General features: G+C 48.6%; 1 protein-coding gene across 3 annotated transcripts in view; it reads right to left on the reverse strand.

Moving 5' to 3' along the window:
- The window catches only part of VANGL1 (VANGL planar cell polarity protein 1), a 60,470-nt gene that overhangs the window by 10,966 nt on the left and 26,407 nt on the right, over window positions 1-23,097 (reverse strand). For all 3 annotated transcript variants that reach the window (XM_040230966.1, XM_040230964.1, XM_040230965.1), the window contains 3 exons: window positions 4,734-4,867; window positions 3,157-3,289; window positions 1,585-1,819 (listed from right to left, as the gene is read on the reverse strand). In XM_040230966.1, coding sequence (XP_040086900.1) covers window positions 1,585-1,819; window positions 3,157-3,289; window positions 4,734-4,867 — 502 coding nt within the window. The remainder of the gene's footprint in view (window positions 1-1,584; window positions 1,820-3,156; window positions 3,290-4,733; window positions 4,868-23,097) is intronic.

Below are 23,097 nucleotides of genomic sequence, written 5' to 3' on the forward strand. Positions count from 1 at the left end.
GCAAAATAATCCACATATACATTAGTGTGTATCACTGACTGTGCTAAGTCCTTTTTCTAGGAGGGGGATTAGTGAACCAAAGAATATGGAAAATGTTATGGCTTCTTACTGAGTATCTCCATATTGGTTTCCTAGGGTTTGATATGGTCAGTGACAGTGCAGCCAGCAGTTTATATGTACAGGGCAACGTACGAATACAGGCCTTCATACCAATAATATCACTACCAGTGTTACATGCAAACCATACGCCAGGCTCATTTACTCTCTACCACATGGTTTACATGGCGTGTTGCCATATTTAATATAATTCTCATGCAATGATCCGATCAGGTAGATACTATTACTATCTCCATTTTATAAAAGAGGGAACAAGTGTAGAGTAACTTAGGCAAAGTCACAAGCCAATTAGGTGGTGGAGTCAGGATCTGAATCCACTTCTGTTTGAAGAGGTCACTGGCTGAACACTTTATTCTGTCTCCTTGGCCACAGCCGTCTATTAGACACATGGCTGTTTTTGCATCATCCCCAAAAGCGTGCTCATGTCATAATGGCCCAGAAGATCACTTAGTAAAACTAACCTCCCAACAGCCAAAACGCCAAACAAGTCAGAGCATGGTTTCTACCCCTGATGATAATGGCTATTTATTTGGTCCTTACATTATGACAGATGCTGTTTTAAGCACTTCACAGGAATGAACTCTTTTAGTTCTCACAACAACCCCATGAGGTAGACATTAGTATTATTCCCTGGTGGTTTAGAGGTTAAAGCGTCTGCCTCCAATGCGGGAGACCCGGGTTCGATCCCTGGGTCGGGCAGATCCCCTGGAGAAGGCAATGGCAATCCACTCCAGTATTCTTGCCTGGAGAATCCCATGGACAGAGAAACCTAGTAGGTTATAGTCCACAGGGTCGCAAAGAGTCAGACACAACTGAGCGACTTCACCTCAACTCACCTCACCAATTTACAGACTAGGAAACTGAGGCACAGAGCCATTAAGCTCTTGGCCCAAGGTTTCCCACTAGCTGATGGAGGTGCCAGGTTAGAACAAATGAGCTCAGGCCCAGGATATACAGAGTACCCTGAATGACTACCTGGGCTGTCTTTAAGTGAAAATCTTTCCTCTGCTTGAATCCTGAAGCCTTCAATTCAAAGGCACATTCAAAAAACAACTGTACCCGGGAATGAGGGTGGGATGTATGGAGAGAGTAACATGAAAACATACATTACCATATGTAAAATAGACAGCCAATGGGAATTTGCTCTATGACTCAGGGAACTCAAACTGGGACTCTGTAACTACCTAGAGGGGTGGGATGGGGAGGGAGGTTTAATAGGGAGGGGACATATGTATACCTATGGCTGATTCATGCTGATGTTTGGCAGAAACCAACACAATTCTGTAAAGCAATTATCCTTCAACTAAAAAATTAATAAATTTTTTTAAAAAGAAAAAAAAAACTGCACCAAAATAACTTAAAGTAAGGGAGAAACATTAATTCTTATCAGTGGGAGCTTTAGAGAAACCTTTATCATTCCTGACAACACCCTAAAATGGGACTTGCAAGCTCGGCGCCAAGACGCACCTTTGGGGTCACGCTGTGGGTGATGCAGAAGGCCAGGTGCTGCAGAATACTCTCCATGCTGTGGTAGTTCTGCTGCCGAGTGGTGCGCAGGTACTTCTGCAGAGCCCGGGCCATGGAGGGGAAGATAGCTTGGGCAGCCTCCCTGGGGTCCATCACCTCCCCTGGGGCTTTCTGCTGCTCCTCAGCCTGCAGACGCTGGATGTGGATGAAGGCCTCCTCCACTGCGACCACCAGCCTGGAGGCGATGAAACATGGTACTCAGACAGCAGTGCAGGGCTTGAGAACAGAGTCACACAGGACGTGGGAGGACTCCTAGTCGGCCGCCAGCTGGCCCAAGGCTCCCATCCTCAGGTGTCACCCCAGACAATAGGGAGGTGAGGGAAGGGCAAAGGAAGACAAAGGCAAAAGTAATACGCAGAATGGGGGCTCCCGGGTGAGGAGGAGGAAGGGTGGGACTGCGGAGATGACTCCTAATCTCAATTCTGCCACTAATTTGCTTGGGAGACTCACTACAATGAAGGGTGACATGAAAAGAGTTGCAAGGCCCCTCACACTGTGGCTACAAAAGACTGCATGCACTGAGGGGTGGCTCATGGTACAGAGGCAGCTTTATGGAGAACCAGAGCTGTATCCTCTCCATCCGGCCGCCCACACCAGCAGCCCCAGGGAACAAAGAAGGAAGGCAGCATGTATGATGAAAACCATCTTTGTCCACTTCAGCTAAAGTGATCAGCTCTTGAAAACCAGCAAGGGCCTGGGGATAGAGGGAGGGCCAGTCAAAGTGTGGGCTGAAGGCCAGCAGCTTCATCATCAGTTGGGAATTTTTAAGAAATGTAATTCTTGGGTGGGCCCCACTCTAGACCTACTGGAAAATAAGTAACCTTTGCGGGTGGGGCCGGAACCTGAGACCTGTATTTTAACAAGTCCTCCTGGTGATGCTTTTGCATGCTAGGGGGTTGTGTTTATAAACTGAAATTTCATTCTGGTTAAAAAAAAAAAGTCTTAAGAGAACAGACTTTTGATTGCCAAAAGGGAGGGAGGGAGGTAGACGAGGGACAGATGGGGAGTTTGAGATTAGATGCAAACTATTGTATGTAGGAGGACTTCCCTGTCGGCTCAGAAGATAAAGAATCCGCCTCAAGCCAGGAGACCCAGTTTGATCCCTTGGTTTGGGAAGATGCCCTGGAAGAGGGGATGGCAGCCCACTCCAGTATTCTGGCCTGGAGAATCCCATGGACAGAGGAGCCTGGCAGGCAAAAGTCCATAGGGTCGCAAAGTCAGACATGACTGGAGCATCTTAACACACAGGCACATTATATGTAGGATGGATAAACAACAAGATCCCATTGAATGGCACAGGAAGCTATATTCAAAATCTTGTGATAAACCATAACAGAAAAAATACGAAAAAGAATGTATATGTATGTATAACAATCACTTTGCCATACAGTAGAAATTAACATGACATTGTAAATCAACTACATTTCAGTAAAATAAATTTTAAAAAAGAGTCGGTGTACATTCAAAAAGAAAGTCTGGTCGGGGTGCTGGTGTTGGGCCTGGGCAGTGTACCTCGCTCTCCGCTTCTTCACCCGCCGCTCGTGTTCCGCCTCCTCATAATACAACTCGTTGTGACTTGAGTCCCTGCGCCGAGCAGCTGCTGCGATCATGGCCCGGGACTGACCAGTGGCGTTGTTACTGGGCCCTTTGGGGGAAAGGACAGTGGAGGAAGGACAGTTTTAATGCCTTGGGGTTAAACAGCAGAAAATTAGTCCACAGTCTGTCAGTACCGTCTGCCCAACCCCTGTGAAGCCCATAGACAAATCCCAAAGGTAACCTCCCAGAAAGATGAACATGACCCCTGCTCTGTGCTCAAAATGTTCACAAGAAGAAGGCAGTCTCCTGAAACCCCAATCTGAGGAATGGAAATGGAAAAAAAACAAAAAACAAAAAAAAAACTCCACAGGAGATGAAGAACGCTTGACAATTAAAATGCTGACCCATAATAACAGAGTGTGCTGAAGATGTTATTTACCATCTGTCACAGGAAGTTCCAGTTTGGCCATCAGAGCAGCTGGAACATGCATTTCAGCGATGAGACAATGGGAGAGAATGAAAGGGATGGGAAGAAAAGGACAGAGAGAAGAGTCAACGCCCAGAGACACTGAGCATGCTCCTGCCGAAGAGTCAATGCCCACAGGGACAATGCCCATGCTCCCGCTGGAGTGTCACGGTAACCACAGCTGTTACAGAAAAGACCCATGCCTGGGGCTTGCAAAATGTCATGCTCATTAATACAGACCTAGAACTCCTGGTTTCATAGCCCTGACCGTGGATCGCCTGAACTTTTCAGAAGGACAAGGCAGATCGCATGCTTTCTTAGATAGTATCTACTTAATGGCTTGGCTGGCTAATGGAATTCTGCACCAAGTTTTCAGATCACAGGTGAAATTTACCAATCCTTTAGGATTCACAAGAGAGTGAACATCTCATGTAGCCAAAAGGATAAAAAACCAGAAACCAGGGAGGATACTGTCACCCAAACTGATACCACCTATAAATTACTTGACTTGTTAACAACATGGTCCTCTTCTAGGCTGCAAAGCTCTTGCCCTGACCCAAGGTGTCCTGTTTCTTGCACTTACCCATCTGATAGCCTGAAACACCGCTTTGATATCCCCACCCTCGCCTCTGGTCTCCCTCCACCCACTCAACCCTAGCTCCCAGCCAGGACTGAGAAACGCCTGTAAGAACCTCACCAGATGCCTGAACTGGGAGTTAGAGTCTTAAGAGATTGGGGTAGCTGAATCTTCTGGTAATTTATCCAAATTTTGAAAAGCAGCCTTTTCCTATGACCTTTCAATCAATGTATGATGTTCACAGCAGGAGGCAGAAAATCTACATCACATAGTTTTCATAAAATCTCAAGATGAATGAAACTCCCAACATGTAGACTGTAAATCAACATTTCTGTAAAAATATGTTTGCCAGCAAAAAAAAAAGAAAAAAGAGGAAAAAATTGTTCTGACATGAGAATGTACCATAAAGGCAAACTGTGAGAGGAACAGAACCAACTGGAACAGAATTTAATTTATGCAGTTGTCCACCTGCTCCCACACCCACCAGAGACATCACTTCAAGGCACATACCATCTACGTTGTAGACTTTCAGCCCGGCCATGTGCTTGGCTGCTCGGAATTTGGAGGCTGTTAGGAGGTTGGGGTTATAGATGGTGAAATCTTTATAGTAATTTTCCAGAACCACCAACGCTGCTCGCTGGATACTGAGAAAAGAAGATAAAATTAATGCAATTTTTTTTCCCAGTAAAGTCCTATGTGAAATAAAAAAATAATAATCTTTTGGAGTCAGGTAAAATAATAAAACACCAAAGATAGCCTCATACAGAAGGCTCCTGGGTTTCACCACATCTTTTGTCTTCTCCAGGATGAAAATTTAAAGACGAAACTAAGCCCCATCGTCCACTGAATTCTGTCTTCTCCCAGGCCACATCAAATGTAGCCAACAGGTGAGAAGGGAATGTTATAACTTCTAATTTAGATTTGTTTAGACTACACAGAACTATCCTCATTTTTCCAGTTTACAGAAGAGCATACTAAGGACCCCCCAAAAAGGTCAAGAGACTTACAGATGGCCTCAGAGCTACTGAGTGAAAGAACAAAGTATAGATTAAGTTTCTCAGGTTCCAGAGCAGTGTCTCCACATACACCTCATTGCCCCCAGTGGAAGGAAGATAGGGTTTTCAGTTTCCCATAGCTCAGACAATGCCTGCACAGAGCAGAGTGCACTGGGAAGATGCTAGCTGCAGACACCTCCTTCTCTTAGTCCCATCCATCCCAGGCCAGCGAGAACTCCCTCTTTCAGAGGAAGTAAGACCCTTTTCCCTCCCCTGAGGTCTCAGCTGAGACCTCCCTCTTTCTTGGTGTGCAAGTCCTCCAGCTCCATGAGTTGCTGCCTCGGTCCCTCCAAGAGGGTATGTGAAGGGGACTCTCCCTGCCAGCGTCCTGAGATCTCTAACCTGTCCTTTGCTTGGCCCCTCTGCGAGTCGTGGAGGAGCAGAGAAGAGGTGGCAGGGTGGGGTGGGGGCGCTGGGGCACCCATACTCGGTATCAGTCGCAAAAGAACAGGTTCTTAGTCACAGATGCAGGACACTCCCCAAAGAGTGACCTATACTAACACAGCCAGGGATTTTATATACCTCATCTCACCTGACACTCACAATCATTCAAGGGAAGAAAACCAAGGCTCAAAAATCTATGACCTGCGGGCAGGATAACAACTGCCGAACAGTAGCATTGGAACTTCAATCTGGATCTCCAGCCTCTAACCTGTGCTCCTTGTCCCAGATGTGTGGCTGCTGTAGGACAGTGTACATATGTACCAACCTCTCCAGGTCTCTTAGATGTTCACTAACCACTGGTATGCTAAACTCCACAAAGTTATTCGTATTCTGCCCTTTATATTTGTCTTTCTGGTTCCCTGCTAAGTGCGTGTGTTAAGTCACTTCAGTCGTGTCTGACTTTTGAGACTCTATGGACTTTTGCCAACCAGGTTCCTCTGTCCATGGGATTCTCCAGGCCAGAATACTGGAGTGGGTTGCCATTGCCTACTCCAGGGGATCTTCCCAACCCAGGGATCGAACTCAAGTCTCCTGCAGCTCCGGTATTGAAGGCAGACTCTTCGCCGCTGACGTAGATGTGCTTATAAGGATTATTTACAATAGCCTGGGCACCAGGACACAACTGCCTTTAATTCCTAGAGGATTCCATTGCCTGCTACACCTCTCCAACTGGCTCAGGGATCTTCACACCAAGACCAGATAGCCCCTAACCCATCAGTTTGACACTGTCAATCTAGTCCTCAGCTGCCCTTGGGGTCGTGTCCCCAGAGTTTAACATGGGAATCGAAAAACAGTCTAGAAGTCAATCAGCTAACCTCCTGGAGAGCCGAGTCACAGCAGTACTTTCTGACTCATATCCCCACACAGGGCCTTGATCTGTGATCTGCATTCAGTCCAGGCTTAGTGTCAACCTAGATATGCACACTCACGCAGGGCTGGGGAGGAGTGGCAAGATCAACTCTCAGTAACAGAAGAATAAGATTCCTAAGAGCAAACCCACATTCAAAAGCCCCAGTCATTTCGTTTCTCAGTCGCCCACTCATCGTGATCATATTTAAGTACCTGCCTCAGTCAAGTCCTGGGAATGCAAAGATAGGGTGGGAGGAGCTTCTCCTTGCTGATGCAAGTGGAACGGAAGCTCTGTGACCACCAACTGGAATGCACAGGAGCCAAAGGGCGCAGAGGAGGGCTTCTAACCACCCAGGACTTGGGTGGGCACCTGGGTGGGCTTCCTGAGGAAGTCAAGCGGCCCTTGAGGTTTGTGTGCTACAGATCTTTGCGCAAAAGATTTCCCGGCTTCCACAGACACCCCTGCCCCGCAGACCCTCAGCTCAGCACAGCCAGCCTCCTCCCTGTCACCTGTCTGTGACCTTCTACCTGAGGCAGGGGGCGTGCTGCTTCAGCACACCTGCTCCATCCTAGACTGACGAAGGCCCCTGTCTGGTCACTCGTCATAGACAAATGCTCCGGAGCTCCTGTGTACCTCGTCCCCCTGCCCAGGCGCTGCTTTTCCAAAGTCTCTGGGTTTTTTGGAGATGAGGGGCCCCTCCACACAGACACAGGTCTGTTCACACACACATATTCTCGGCCTGCAGACCACTCCACCCCACACTCCTGTGCTGACACAGACAGACATCTCAAGAGGCCTGGATTCCAGCACAGAAGTATACCCCTGATCAAGATTTAAAACTTGGTTATTCTCAGACCTGTCTTCAAAGCAAACCCTCTGTGGTTGTGGGGTTTGGCTTTTTTGTTCGGCCAGCCTGCAAGGAGGGGCCCAGACCATCACACAAAGTCAGCTGGGGCCTGCGAGGCAGAGCGGGAATGGCTGGACCAGAGCCTGGTGGCCACATTTTCCAACCTCTCTACCCCCCAAACCACCATGTCACCCAGAGAAAGGGTGTCTGCCCATGCCCAGCTATGGAAGGGGGCTTCCAGCATGATGCTCTCCAAGCTGGGCAAGTCCACAGCCAGCATCATGCCAGAGTCACGCCAGAGCCCCGGGTGGCCTAGGGAGGGCTCAGGGACCGGACAGCTAACACGGGACAGGTGGCATTCTCCTCCTCCAGCCCCGTCTCAACAGAGGCTCCAGAAAGCCCCAGAAACGACTGTGGACCTGCTCTCCATCCCCACCCCAACCCCTGTCCCCAAGGTGACAGCTAAAGTGGAAGCTAAAACAGGAAAAAAAAAAAAAAAAAACAAAGCTGAGATTTGGATTAAAACCCAGTCTGTCTTTCCTCATCTTTTCGAAGGCAGTCAACTATGTGATATATGACCGGAGTCTCGCTGGCGAGTCGGCATGATCGTCACCTGCATTAAGCGCTGGGCTGTGCCGCCTACTTATCAGAGCAGAGGCGGCAGACCCCATCAGGGGGCGGAGCTCTGTGCCCACGCCCACACCACATTTTTCTCTGTGCTCTCACAACTGGCTATCAAAGTCGTTCCTAGTTGCTGTTAACCTCGCTGCCTCGGGCCATCACCCTCCGTCCCTGTATACCTTCAACGTTAGGGTAAACAGAGAAAATGAGCTTTGAGGCACCTGAGTGAGGAGCTCTACTCAGACTAAGACACTCGCGCCAGTACAACATCTGACGTCAATTTCAACCCCAAATGTGAAGCCTTTCGTTTCTATTCTGGCTCCTGATTCATGCTCTGAATTGGTTTTGTTCGATAACCAGGATAAAAGAAATCCACGACTAAAGTATCTTTTGGCACCTACTGAGGGGACACCCTACAGAGCATCCTGGCATCGGTCTAGGTCATGGCCCCACAAAGCCAGGATGCAGGAGCAACCCCTGTCCTCAGCCAGTATGGGGGTTCAGGAGCCACCTGCCTCTGCTCCTTGTGTGCATGCTAAATCGCTTTAGCTGTGTATGACTGTGCAAACCTATGAACTGTAGACAGCCAGGCTCCTCTGTTCATGGGATTCTCCAGGCAAGAATACTGGTGTGGGTGGTCATGCCATCCTCCAGGGGATCTTCCTGACGGAGGGATTCAACTTGAGTCTCTTCCATCTCCTGCACTGGCAGTCAGGTTCTTTACCACTAGCACCATCCTTAGCATCTTTCAAAGGTAGCATCTCGCAGGGCCAAAGGAGAGCTGACTTTCAGGAAACCTTTCCAACCCTCCGGTCCGCACTAATCTCTCAGGAGAGTCTCAAGTGCTAGGCTGTCTCTCCAGCAAGCCTGTGAAAGTCTCCTCCCATCCCCCTGCACAGGGAGACACCTTCTGTGGCTTCCCCTGTCTCGTTGGCCCAGGCTGCTCATTGAGAAAACCCTAGAACTGCCAGAGGTATAGGATCAATTCTGAGCACGTATTTCATAAAACCATGGAGTTTCAGAAGCACAGTGGCCTCAGAGATGAACAAAAGTAAACCCTTCAACGAGTCCCAGTCTCCAGACCGGATCATTTCAAGGGAAGGAGGGAGGCAAGAAAAACCAAGTTGGTGAGAAACATGCCACCTCTCTTATCACCATCGCAGTCAGAGACAAAAGGCAGTAACCTGGCTAAACAGTCCTCATGCAGAAACCTTGTAATACAGGCAGGTGGAGCCTGATGTCCAGATAGACTGTAGACAGGGCCCCAACAAAACCTCATGGCAAGGAGCACTTTCCCAAGATATGGACCTCTGAGCTCAATAATTACTGCATTTTAATACACCCTCCCAAGTCATTACCCAGGGAAATACCTGTCTTCACAGACTGCATATATGTGGGGAAAAGAGCCCACAGATGCACAAAGCTTGTAACAGAAATTCCCTTGAGATCTGCACATAAGGACACAAGTACGGGGCTTCGTGGCTCAGGGGTAAAGGTTCCTCCTGCCAGTGCAGAAGACAGGGTTTCCATCTCTGCTTCAGGAAGATCTCACACACACCGCAACTATTGAGCCTGTGCTCTAGAGCCCAGGAGCCATAGCTACTAAGGTCTTTGCGCCCTAGAGCCTGTGCTCTGCAACACGAGAAGCTACTGCGATGAGAAGCCCGCACACCGCAGTTAGAGAAAAGCCGTGCAGCAACGAGGAACCAGCCAGAAACTAAATAAATAACTTAAAGAGAAAAAAGCAAGCACAGGAGTCCCAAATGGGCCTAGGAGAGGACAACACAGACTATGCAATACCCATGATCAGGACCAGAAGTAGCTGATATCGTCCCCAGTGGGAAAGTTAACCCCCAACACCATGTGGTCCAAACTTGAGCCCATGGACACGACCCAGGACAGGGCAGCGATGGATCAGCACAGATGTCTGAGGGAATTCAACATCCACAGTGGATTCTGCAACTCACCCTTGCCTTACTGGCCTATTTTCTTTTCAGGACGAAGAAGGTGGAATGTGAAATGCTGCATCTAATCAGCCATAAACATCTTCCAGCATCAATGATAACCATCATACAAGTGCCATGGCAATGGAGTAGAGAGCTCCACCTACATGCTACATTTCTAAAACACCAAGAGAAGCCCCTCTGAACACAGTTCAAATTTTAGTTCATAAAACTCTGAAAGACATGCCTTCAAAAAATAAATTCTGAAAAAACCAAATTCATGTCCTGTGTATCTACACCTCTGCAGCCTCCACATGCTCTCTGATAGGGGGAGAAGAATGCACACTGCAAACGGTGGGGGCTTGAGACCCAGATAGCATGACCCCTGACTTTTCCTTTATTCTCTGGCCTTGAACAAATTAACTCATTTCTCCCCACCCCAGATTTAAGACAATCTCGCTGTAACATGGTACGCATGTGTGCTAAGTTGCTCAGCTGTGTCTGACTCTTTGAGACCCTATGGACAGTAGCCCTTCAGGCTCCTCTGTCCATGGGATTCTCCAGGCAAGAATACTGGAGTGGGTTGCCTTGCCCTCCTCTAGGGGATCTTCCCAACACAGGGGTCAAACCCACATCTCTTACGTCTCCTGAACTGGCAGGCAGGTTCTTTGCCACTGGTGCCACCTGAGAAGCCCCTATAACATGCTCAATTGTATAAAATGTATGACTAAAAGGTTAATGAAGTGACGTGTGCAAGCCCAGTGCAGGCAGCTAGTCAGAAATTCTAGTGACAGATCCTGAAATCCAAACATACAGGTCTGAGCTGGGACTGGAGTCACCCATGGTAAATTGTCAACGGGGACAATTCCAAAGTCAATGACTTCCTAAGACTTCAACAGTTGGCACTAAGGTCAGGAAAAATGTTGGAGACTCAGAGTCTGCCCTTCACTTTCCTATTTCCCAAGAAGAAGTTGCCTGCCTGGTTTACATTTGTTTTAAAGATTAAATGAGATAATAAACTTTAAAGTCCTGACCTAAAGCAAATGGCTTATTACTGGTAGCACTGTGAGCTTACCTGTCCATGTTTATTGTGGGGGCCAACCTGTCCCCTGCGTGCACCTGGATGACCCTTCCCATCAAGGGCCAACATGTGGGCACCATGAAGACCGGTCCCCTCTATATCGTCTTCCTTAGGGACTCAGACTGTAAAGTCAGGCTACTCTCTGTTTTTATGCAGTATTTGCTGCCAACTCTCAGCCTTCTGAAAAATCAAAACCATAGCTTCAGGGAGTCATCCTACAACGTGGACATTGTGCTGACTTGGAGTCAGAGGGCCCAGATTCCAGCGCTGATCCTGTTGCTCTGTAAACTGTGTAAGTCATTTTTCCTTTTTTGGCCTGTTTACTGGCTGATGATGGAGAGAGAAGACCAACTATTGCATTCGGTTGTTGAGAAGAGCAAATGAAAAACTGCCGGTGAAAGCGTCTATAAACTATAAAGGATTATATGAACATAAAGCATTAGCATATTACTAAGGAATATGAGTATTTTGTAGCGAGGGATAGGGTTGTTTGTTGGCTAAAATATTTACCCCAGTCCTGGACATAAAAGCATGACTCAATCTCTATTTACATCAAATCACAACATTTTAGAAGTGAAGAGAGTTTCAGTGTTCACCCACCCAATCATAGACTCAAGAATAAGGGAAATCAGAGTCCATCTAGTCCCAACTTCCAGTCTAAGCACCGGCTCTTTAAAATACCCCAGAAATCATTCAGCCTACGCTTGATAAGAAAATGTACTCTCAGCTCTGTACTAAAATGACCCACTGCTCCACCCGCCACCCCCTCAACTTCCTTCCACACCCAAGCCCCTCTTTCTTGTGAATGTCCAACAAATACTAGAAGAAAACAATTGTGGACATAAATCTCCTCCCTTTTAACCTTCCTATTTTGCAGATAAGGGTCTGAGACGTAAAAAAAAGCATTGCCCCCCGCCCCCCACACCCAGTACAGAGTTGTCTATTTCCTGTTCATTCACTTTTCCTTGGATTTGACGGGGACTTCCGCAATTAATCTTGTTGTTTTTGTTCAGTCGCTCAGTTGTGTCCAACTCTTTGTGACCCCATGGACTGCAGCATGCCAGGCTTCCCTGTCCTTCACCATCACCCGGAGTTTGCTCAAAGTCACGTCCATTGAGTCAATGATGCCATCCAACCATCTCATCCTCTGTAGTCCCCTTTCCTCCTGCCTTCAATCTTTCCTAGAATCAGGGTCTTTTCTGATAAGTTGGCTCTTGGCATCGGGTGGCCAAAGTACTGGAGCTTCAGCTTCAGCATCAGTCCTTCCAATGAATATTCAGGGTTGATTTCCTTTAGGATGGACTGGTTTGATCTCCTTAATCTAGCACATGCTATTAAAATCAGAAATATTAAGGCTTTAGCCCTCACTCATCAGAGGCACACTTTGCAGCTTTATCTTTTCCCAGGGCAAAGAGAAAGAAAGGGTCTGACAGGGTCAGGTGGGGAAGCCTTAGCCACCTCTTTTCAAATGTTAATTGCTTCCTTTAGCTTGTCAACAAAAACAGCTTTCCCAGTGTGTGAAAAACAAGAAAGCATTTCTTACATGCTATTGCCCCACACAAACGCTAGCTTTGTTGTTGATAATGCTTTCCGACTGTGGTGCTGGAGAAGATGCTTGAGAGTCCCTTGGACAGCAAGGAGATCAAACCAGTCAATGACTCAATGGATGTGAATTTAAGCAAACTCCAGGAGACAGTGAAGGACGGGGGAGCCTGATGTGCTGTGCATGGGGTTGCAAAGAGTCAGACACGACCTAGTGACTGAACAACAGCAAAACCCCACTAACAGGAAGGCACTGGAGAGAGAGTGTTCTGACCACAGAGTGAAATCCGCAAAGCCCCCTTTCAGGGTCAATTTTCATTATCCTACCAGCCAACTATAGACACTGACATTCAGAAAGATCTTAACGACCAGCCTTCACAACTCCATCCACAGGCAAGTATTAATAGAAATTATGAACACCCGCTAAGTCCCAAGTTCTGGGATGGATGTGAATGACACCTCATGGGGCTCACAATCCCATCAATGATGACAACCACCTGAACAGGTAAGTACATTGAGTGACCCAGGGCTGAGACAGAGCATTTGAGTGGAGGTGTTTCAGGTGAAGATCCACAGAGAAGGCAGAGCCAAGTCTTTGAACTGAGTCTTAAAAGATGAATGATGGTCAAACCTTGTGGAAGAAAGCTTCACAGGCAAACAGACTGGTGCTCCACAATCCTCCTAAGAGGCTACGACAAGAGCAATGGGGTTACAGGGGAAGAGCACTAAGGACTGCAGGCAGCTGCCGGAAGCCAGGAGGAGCGAGGGAGGCCTCTTTCTGGGTGCAGAGAAAACATGGCCCTGCCAACACCTCAATTTTGGATTTCTAACCTCGAGAACTCACAGGAAATGGTTTGTGGTCCTCGGTGGCTCAATGATAAAGAATCCACCTGCAATGCAGAAGCTGCAGGAGATGCAGGTTCGATCCCTGGGTGGGGAAGAGCCCCCGAAGGAGGGCACGGCAACCCACTCCAGTGTTCTTGCCTGGAGAATCCCATGGACACAGAAGCCTCATGGGCTACAGTCCATAGGGTCACGAAGAATTGGATACGACTAAAATGACTTACCACACATGCACGCCAGCCACCATGGAAGTGAACACACTTCTGTATAGTACAGAAGTATGGAGGCAGGTAGATAGCAAGGCAGGGCTAAGGTTAACGGTGGCTGAGGCTCTGGACGAATGGCAAAGGAGAGAAGGTGAGCAGAGAGGCTGAGGAAGGAGAGGTTGGTAGGTGGTAGAGAGGGTGAGCCAGCAGTGAAGACCCAGAGGATGCAGCCAGTAAAGAAGCCTGGGTACCCCAGCCACCCCAGCTCCTGCTCTTTAATACATTTTAGGCTGGAATTGGGTCTTTGAGAAAACTCTAAAATGAAGGATCCACAATGAAAACTGATTCAGCTCTTTGGGAAAGTCCCACCCTGGGAGAGAAACAGATGACCTTGATTTGACCTGATTGCTACTTCTTCCCAGGACAATCAACAAGGTGACAGCTTCCTGGATGTGTGGGTGTCACTGGACTTGGGAGATAAACTGACTTCCATGCAACCAACAGTTAGGAGTGTTTGCAGTAAAGCTGGGACTTATTCATGTGAGTCCCAGAGATGCAAATATAATTGCCCCTGAATGCTGCTGCCACCTCTTCTGCTGAGAACTGGACACACAAGTGTTTATACCTCCTGGCCCTCCTGCCCTTTAATTAGAATGTTTGTCCTACTGGGGCCAGTAGCCTACACAAGTCCCACGTAAATAACAGGCAATGATCACCTTGGAACCTGAGGACAGGGAGCAGCAAAAACTGGAATCTGCTTGTGTTCACAGATAGGTCTGGGTTAGGATACAGGAAGATGTGGGAGAAAGGCAGGACTTTCCGGGACCTCGTCATGACGGAGCAGGGGGGACGCACATGGCCGTTTGAGATCTCAAAGTGAGGCCCATCCTGAGAGGGGACAGTGGTCAGCATCCCTGTCCTGCTGGTGAGGTCCGAGGCGGCCGTTCCCTAGGCGACATGGATTCCCCAGTGACCCAGGCCTGCTTGAACCTCGGCTACAGTGACCACATTTTCTGAATCGAGATCTGCAAACTGGCAGGTGTCCCTGGATGAGGCTTTGAGCACCGGCTGCAGACAAGCCCTGCAGGAGATCCCACTGAAAGCCAGCAAACTGCAACCAGAAACCAGGATAGCTACTTCCAGGAGGAAGGAGGTGAAATGAACGTGCAGTTTGGAGGGCACTCAGGGCACTTCAGGCCCTTTACTGTCTCTGTTAAGGGAAGCACACTAACTGAAACTGCCCACCCTGGCCAAGCACCATAGTAACCATGTGGGTGAGTTATTTTACGACAGGAGATCTTGGTAAGGAACACAGAACTAATAAGCCACCACCAAGCGGAAAAGTTCAGGAAAGGTCAAATGGAGACACCTCATGTCCAACCACCTCCCAGAATCCTTCTCGCTGGGATCCATCTTGGCTGAGCAATGGATAAGCCACCAGGAAGAACCTTGAGTCAGAATGACTGGCCAAAGAAAACCTGGAAACTAATCCCATCACCATAAAACCGAGACTGCAAGCCACGTGGCAGAGCAGTTCTCCTGGGTTCCCTCACCCTACTACTCTCCACTTGGGTGCCCGTTCCCAATAAAGTCTCTTGCTTTGTCAGCTCGTGTGTCTCCTTGGACGATTCATTCCTGAGTGTTAGACAAAAGCCCACTCTTGGGCCCTAGAAGGGGGTCACTCCTTCCTGTAACATCCTCCTTTAAGTTCCTGCTAAGAAAGTGTAACCTGGGAAACATCCTCTCTAATAAAACAAGGAAAGCCACAAAGAACCAGCTCAGAGGAGATCACACCGTCAGCACTGGGAGGAGCCGTGAGCACAGAAGTGGCTGACAGCTTCATGCAGCACCCTGGTCCACCTAGTCACAGGAACTAAACAACCAGACGCATGGCATCCGTCTAGGCTGGAACACCGCGATCACCGGGAGGCTCTGAGCTAGCTGACACCGCTGATGAGAGTCCCCACCTAGGGGATGATCCAGTCACGGCTGACTGTCCCACAACAGAAAGATGCTGGCGGACCCCCGCACTTGGGGGGAGCTGTGCTTCCCGTCAAGTGACAGGCTTGGCTACGGCTACATCTGCCCAGAGAGCTTGCAGCCCACTTCCAGGCCAGGGCACAAGCCCCAGTGCACTGTCACCTCCCAAGGGTCCAACCTGGGCTGCACCTGCCATGCCTGCGAAGGGAACCCTGCCTTCCAAGCTTTAAATCACTGAGCTGAATCACACCAGATAAACATCAAAGACGACCACCTGTTCTGGGTGCCTTGAAAAGCAGATTTAGATCAGGACTGAGAGCAGCTCAGCTGGCCCACTCTTATCCAGCCTCACACCCCTTGACTCGGGTACCTCTGGCCCTAAGAAGAACCGCAGGTGCTCACATGGAAAGATCTGGAGCCCAAGGGCAACAGGCCTCGCCAGTGGATCTCTACTTACAGAGACTAACCGAGCCCAGGACAGAGCAGGGCAGGGACAGAGTCCTGTCCACTTGCCCTCAAGTGCTGCTAGCACAGCACATATACTGCACCAAGCCACACCCACTGGTCTGTGGAGGAGGCATGAAGAATGCTGGGCTGGCCGCGGGCGAGTCCCTGGAAAACAGACCACACACCATTCCAGTGTGGACCCGCCACCAGCCGCCCAGGGCCCCTGGGGAGACGGTAGAAACCAGGGTCACGTCCCGAGCTCCGGCCTGTCCGCTCTGCCTTGGAGCAGGGCTTGTGGGCAGATGCCGTGAGAGGGCAGCCTTCCCAGCTGTGGCTGCTGCCAGCAGGCAGCTGAGCAAACACAGGCTCACAGTGTCCAGCACCTTACACTCTCATTAAAGCCACTTTTAACAGGCACCACGGGGCCAAACCACAAACGGCAGCTCTGGGCCCACCTTCCAAATTCTCCCACAGCAGAGCAGACACTGAGCAAAACCTGACACTCTGCTCTTCCGCTCTTCCTTGTTCCTACCCTTTGTGTCCTCAGGGAGTGGGGACGGGGACTACGACTCTCTTTACTGAAGAGCAGTTACACAAGAAGGTATATTTCTAAAAATGAGACTGCGTGCGAAGCCACAGCCATAAAAATCATGAACCAAGACCTCTGGTGGTCATTTAAAAACACTCCCAACTTCAAAGGTGATGGAGCCAGGCTCGCAGACAGCTGGTGCTGGTCTTGCATATGGAAGGGAGGGGTCCACAGCCCAGCACGACAACCAAGCCTCATCAGCAGTGTAATCACCGGTTTTGATATTATTTGACCCAGAATCACAGACATAAGATTTCCAGTGGAGCTAGATAAACCCTGAAATAACCTTAACCTCCCTAGGAGACTCTCCCTTTCTCACCTCTAACTGGAAAGCCAAAGTGCCATGGAGAGAAACAAGGCCCCCTACTCAAGCTAAGAGGAAGCAGGCGTGAGCTGGAGAGAGGACAACAGGAGCTCTGTTTCACGGGGTCAGGCTATGCGCACTCATTTGTGGTTTCCTGGGGCCTTGGGGTCAAAGGTCAACAGTATGGGGAATGTTCCCGTCCTTAGCTCAGCTACCACAGATTGGGTGGCTTAAACAATAGAAACTTCTTTTCCTACAGATCTGGAGCCTCAAAGTCAAGTTCAAGGTCTAGCCAATTCAATTTCTGCTGAAGACTCTCCCTGGCTTGCAGATGGCTGCCTTCTCACTATGCTCTCATATGGTCTTTCCCCAGTCGCCATGCACCAGGAGAGAACGCACACAGGTAAGATCTCTGGTGCTTCTTATAAGGACACTAATTTACAAGACCGATGACCTCCCTTAACCTTAATTACTTCTTTAGAGGTCCTAACTCCAAATACAGCCAAGCTGGGGTTTAGAGCTTCAACCTATGTATTTGTATGTGTGTTCAGTTACTCAGTTGTGTCCAGCTCTTTAAGACCCTTGGAACTGTAGCCCGCCAGGCTCCTCTGCCCAGGGGATTTTTCAGGCACGAATACTAGAGTGGGTTGCCATTTCCTCCTCCAGGGAATCTTCCCCACCTAGGGACTGAACCCACATCTCCTGCATTGCAGGCAGATTCTTTACTGCTGAGCCATCAAGGAAGTCCCTCAACGTATGGATCTGGGGGTACGCAATTCAGCCTATAACATTCCATCTCTGATTCCTCCAAATTCATGTCCTTCTTGCATGCAAAGCACATAAGCACATTCATTCCATCCCCACAATTCCCAAACTCAGAAATTATTCCAGCATCAACTCTAAGTGTAAAGTCCAAAATCTCATCTAATCAGATATGGATGGGACTCGAGGCAAAATTCCTCCCCAGCTGTGAACTATGAAATCACACAAGTTATGCATTTCCAAAATTTCACGGTGAATCAGGCACAAGAGAGATATTCCCATTCCAGAAAGACAAAACTGGAAAGAAGGAAGGGGTGATGGGTCCTAAGCAAGTCCAAAACCTAGCAAGGTAAATTCCATCAGATCTTAACATTCGAGAATGATCCTCTTTGGGTTAACATTTTGTCCCTGGGGCCCACTGGGGCGGCCCATCACCCTCCTAAGGCTCTGTGGCCTGGCCCTGCCAATGGAACCAGGCCCACTGAAACCAAGGCAGGGGACCATCGTCTGAATCCAGGAAGGAAGCGGCCTTGCCCCTGAGCCTGTGGAGGAGTGATGATCCTGAATCACCTCTGGAGTCATTCTCTTTTCCTGAAGGATAAGGCATATTCACAGCATTCCCTCGTTTTACAGCACTTTCTGTTTCCTTTAGTCTCAGGTGACAGTGTCTCTACTGGTATAATCCCGCCTTTATTCCTGGCTTCTGCTGAGATGACTGACTCCACCCCTGGTTCACACCTAGACTAATCTCCTTATCAAACGGCTGTCAGGCACCTGTTGGTGGTCTCTTTAGTACCTGCTTCCTCATTTTTTTGCAATATGGATAAGCTGAGAATCTTTCAAATCTTCAAGTTCTGGTTACCTTTTGCTCAACAATTACTTCTTCAATTCCTCTCTCTTCTTCATTTTAAAATAAGGAATAAGGAGGACTCAAGCTGTACCTTCCATAGTTTGCTTAGAAATCTCTTCAGCTAAAAAACCCAATTTCATTGCTTGTAAGTTCTACCTTCCACAAAACACTAGAACAGAAACATAATCCCACGAAGTTCTTTGCCATTTTATTACAGAGATCACCTTTTCTTCATTGCTCAAATACATGTTCCTTGCTTTCTCATTTATAGCTATGAATTTTGGAGGGAACATATTCAGTCTATAAAAAACTAACACCATGCTGCGACCACGCACAATCATAAATTTCCACTGTTTGAAAATCAATCCAAGAATCATTTCTTCTAATGCATGAGTGGTTCTGTGAGCAGTAACCAGACTTTTGATTAAAAGGTCCACAGTCAATGCCAATTTATAAGGTACTCTTGGTCTCAATGAATGAAACATTCAGTTAAAAAAAAACCCGGCTGGCTGGATTAGGTACAATGGAGCTTCACCAATCTGAGTATCTCACACAGCGCGTCACTGTGAATAGACAAGTTTCCCAGAAGACCAAGATGAGAGTTAACTCTGCTTTCGTGGCTTCTGTGTCTTTCTCCTTGCTTATGACTATCAGCTATCACCCTCCATTGATGTTCACATGACCTCCGTACAGCAGCTCTTTCTCTGATGTAAAATATGTTACTTCTGGACTCTGGGAGGAATTGTAGTCAATAATTAAACTTTTTAGAACTGTAAGTATATGCAGGCTCTGAAAATGAGAGCCTGAGGTTGTCTTGGGAGCCTGCCACACCATGGACCCTAACGGACCAACCCTTCCAAAAGTCCCTAACTTGTGCAGTCCTTGCTCCTTAAATCTGGGCTGGGGCTTTGACTTGCTCTAAGAAGAGAATGCAACGCAAGGTACTGGTTGGGTTCCAGGCTAAGGCTTAACAGGCCTGAGAACTTCTGCTTAGGAGCCCTGAGACGCTGCAGTACACTAATGAAGAAACTGTTCCCCAGGGGGAAGGCCCTCTGGGGAAGAGGAGAACCACAGAAGAACCTGGACAGGAAAGCAGCCCAATCCCAGCTGACTCACCACAGGACTGCAATCACACAGGGACCACCAGCCAGACCAGCCAAAGAACTGCCCGGCTGAGCCCTGCCCACAGAACTATGAGAAATAATAAAGTAATGTTGCCAAAACTAGGAAGTTTTGGGGTAGTTTTAACAGCAACAAATAAAAGAGGTGTTCTTTGCGATATATGACAAACAGAACGTTCAAAAGGTTTGACCAAAGGCTCAAACCTACTTATTACTGTGGTAATAAGGCAGAGGTTTGCTTGCTGACTGCTTGAATGAAAGAACCAATGGGGCTAAGGAATGACTACAGAGTGGGAGCCAGCCATCTCTGACAGTGCTCTTCATCACTTCCTGTGCAGCCCTGAAGCTATGATTTAAATGAGATAGAATAATGTGTATAAAAATAGCTAGCACTCAGCTCGGCTCACAGTAAGCACTCATAAAATGCTTAAAATTTTCACTCATGCATTCTTAAAGCAGTGAACATGAACACATATGTTCCTGGGCACCATGGTGAAATGCTTAAGATCATCCTGGAACCAGCCTGGGCTCAAACCCTGCCTCTCACAATTACAAACTGTATGGCCATAGACAACCTGTGTAACTCCTCCAAGCCTCAGTTTCCCCATCTGAACATGGGGAAAACATACCTACCTTGCAGGGCTGCTGTGATGATTAAATGACTTACATGGTAAGAGTTCAGAAGGTGCCTAGCGTATGGCAAGGACTATGTCACTGCTCACTGCTAAGGTTTCCACTGCTGTTGCTTTACTCTGCCACTTGGATTCAGTCAGTCAATTGTACTAGCTGCTATGCTCGAACAGTCACAGTATTTACCTTTAAAGATTTCAAAACTGGGAAATCACTAATGAGGATCACTAAACATCACTTCAAGTCTCTTTTCTCCTGGGTTTCTCTCCATATATAGTCAGATCAAAATCCAGTGACAGGGGACTTCCCTGGTGGTCCAGTGATTAGGACTCCATGCTCCCAGTACAGGGGGCCCAGGTTCCACCTCTGGTCGGAGAACCAGATCCCACATGACAAAACTAAGAGTTCGAATGCCATGGCTAAGGAAGATTCTGCATGCCACCGTGAAGATCAAAGACCCCTCGTGCTGCAATTAAGACCTGGCACAGCCTAATAAATATTTTACAAATTCTTAAAAAAAAAAAAAAAGTGTTTGGTGAAATCCTGGAAAAGTGAGTAACTCACTGTGAGCATGTGGCCAGGAAAACACATGAAGCATGTAGAATTACAATGTGTTGAAACCCCAGGATGCTGTGGAGAACATGGGGATGGGGTGTGAGGCACAGAAAATGCTGATTCCTTGAGGCCTCAAGTATGGCCCGAACCTATGGCTTGGGGCCCTCAACTATAAAAGGTGACATCACCACAGCACCTGCCCCCACCCCAATGGTAGCAAGGAGGGGAAGGGAAGACATCTGAAAAGCCCCGTTAACCCCTGCAGCACTGGGCAAAGGTTAGAAGTATCTTAATCTCCTTTGGTATTTCCCTTTGCACAACAGGAACCTTTTCCGTTTCTGAAAGTTTTCAAATAAGCCCCCAAAAGCCATTCCAGCCAACAAGGAAGGCTCCTAAAAGTAACTTTTATGAGAGCTAAGGAGACAGGGATTTTCTTTAAGACACTAAAGATGAGGCATTCTTCTGACAGTTTTCTAAAATACCTCCACCGACTCTCTAAAACTGCCTGAAAACAAGCAACAAAAACCCCTGCCATCGCTCTGCACTTCAGCCCAACAGGTCGCTGCTGGGGGAGGAACTTACATAACAGAGGGCGGGCCATCCTGATTCCTGATTTTGACGACCTGCTAGTCTGCTCCCCAGGACCTGCTCTTTGTCTGTTCCAACTGCCCTTTCCCTCTTGTCTCTTTCTACACTTGACAAAAGAGCTCAGAAGTTCTATTTCTGGCCCAGTGACTCTTCCAGTCACTGCTGGGTTTAGACCAGATTTAGCCCAAGGCTCGGCAGGTGACGGGCCCACTCAGGCCAGCGGGGAGAGATGGATGCCAAATCTGTCCCAGATCTCACAGCCTGACTGTCTCATGGGCAGCCAGGCCCACCTGAGAGCTCTGTGAGTGGAGACGCCTCTCCTTCCCTGGCCATCTTTCCACCCCACAACCAGGGTCTCCACACAAGGGACAAGGGGGTCCTTATGAAAGCAGGAGAGGAGGAAAACCTATGGTCCTGAGGAGGAGTCAGAAGGAAGATACGGGGCCAGCTCAGGCCACCTTCTGTCTTCTGGGGGAGCTGGGGAGAGAGGCTTCAAGGTTACCCAGTATGGACGGGGCAGCTGCTGGTCATGGTGAGGACAACTCTGAGGCGTCTATGACAAGCCCTGGGCCACAGAGAACACCCAGCCCTGCCTCCCGGTGGTAAGGAACCAGCACCACCCACAACTGTCTGAACACACCACGCCGCGCGTCCTGGGGCCGTTTTGTGTGTCCCCTCCCCGCTCCCACCCTGGCCCAGCATGCAGAGCAAGCAGTGTTGGAGCATGGAAGCCCCTGGAGGAAGTCAGCCCCACTGCATGGACTACTTAAAATGAGAAGTCACCCTTCTTCCCTTTTCCACCTCTGCAGGGGGGATTCACACAGCTAGGGCCGAGCCAAAACTCAAAACCATGGCAGACTCACTATGGGCCAGTGTCCCAGCTACTGACACTTACAGAGTTGCAAATGTCACTTCTCTCTCTGTTACCAGAGCTGGATTTCTCTCCACCCTCCTGATTCGGGCTAAACCTGTCCATTCCTGAGACAGATGTGGGGTTGGGCTTTATTGCTGTCACTGACTGAAGTGCCCTCCTCCTCTTGGGTTCTCACCCATTCCAAGGCCTGTGTCAGCAACTATCCACTGGTCTGTCTCCAAGGAGTTTTGGGACAAAGCTTGGGAGGCAGCGATCCTGTGCCACTGGAGCTCTGCACACAGCAGACGTTTAATACAAGCCTGCTGATCATTCTCCGGTGTAAAATACGGGGGAAGAAAGCTGTCTGGGATGAATAAGCAGCAGTGGCTTACTTGCCTTCAGAGCTCCACGGGCACCCATGAAGCACTCGATACACCTGGCTTTGCAGTGCCAAGCATGGGAATCAGACACTGATTCCCTCCAAGGACTGGTCAAGGTGGCACAGTCCTCAACTGCTGAACCACCCAGTCCTCGAGTGGTATGAGCTAAGCCAGAGGGATGACAGATCCATGCCAATACCGAGATGGTCTGGCAGTATAACTGACTCCAAACCAGAGTTAGGCCACCTCCCCCAGCCCCAGCCAAAAATATGACAACAGATCATTGTTCTGATCCCCACTAAGGTGCCCTTGCCATCTTGGCTGCTCTGCAATGATAGCTACCGTCAACAAAGCACATACCATATGCCAGCAGATAAACACAT

The sequence above is a fragment of the Oryx dammah genome, unplaced genomic scaffold (assembly GCF_014754425.2).
Source record: "Oryx dammah isolate SB20612 unplaced genomic scaffold, SCBI_Odam_1.1 HiC_scaffold_28, whole genome shotgun sequence".
NCBI classification, from domain to species: domain Eukaryota; kingdom Metazoa; phylum Chordata; class Mammalia; order Artiodactyla; family Bovidae; genus Oryx; species Oryx dammah.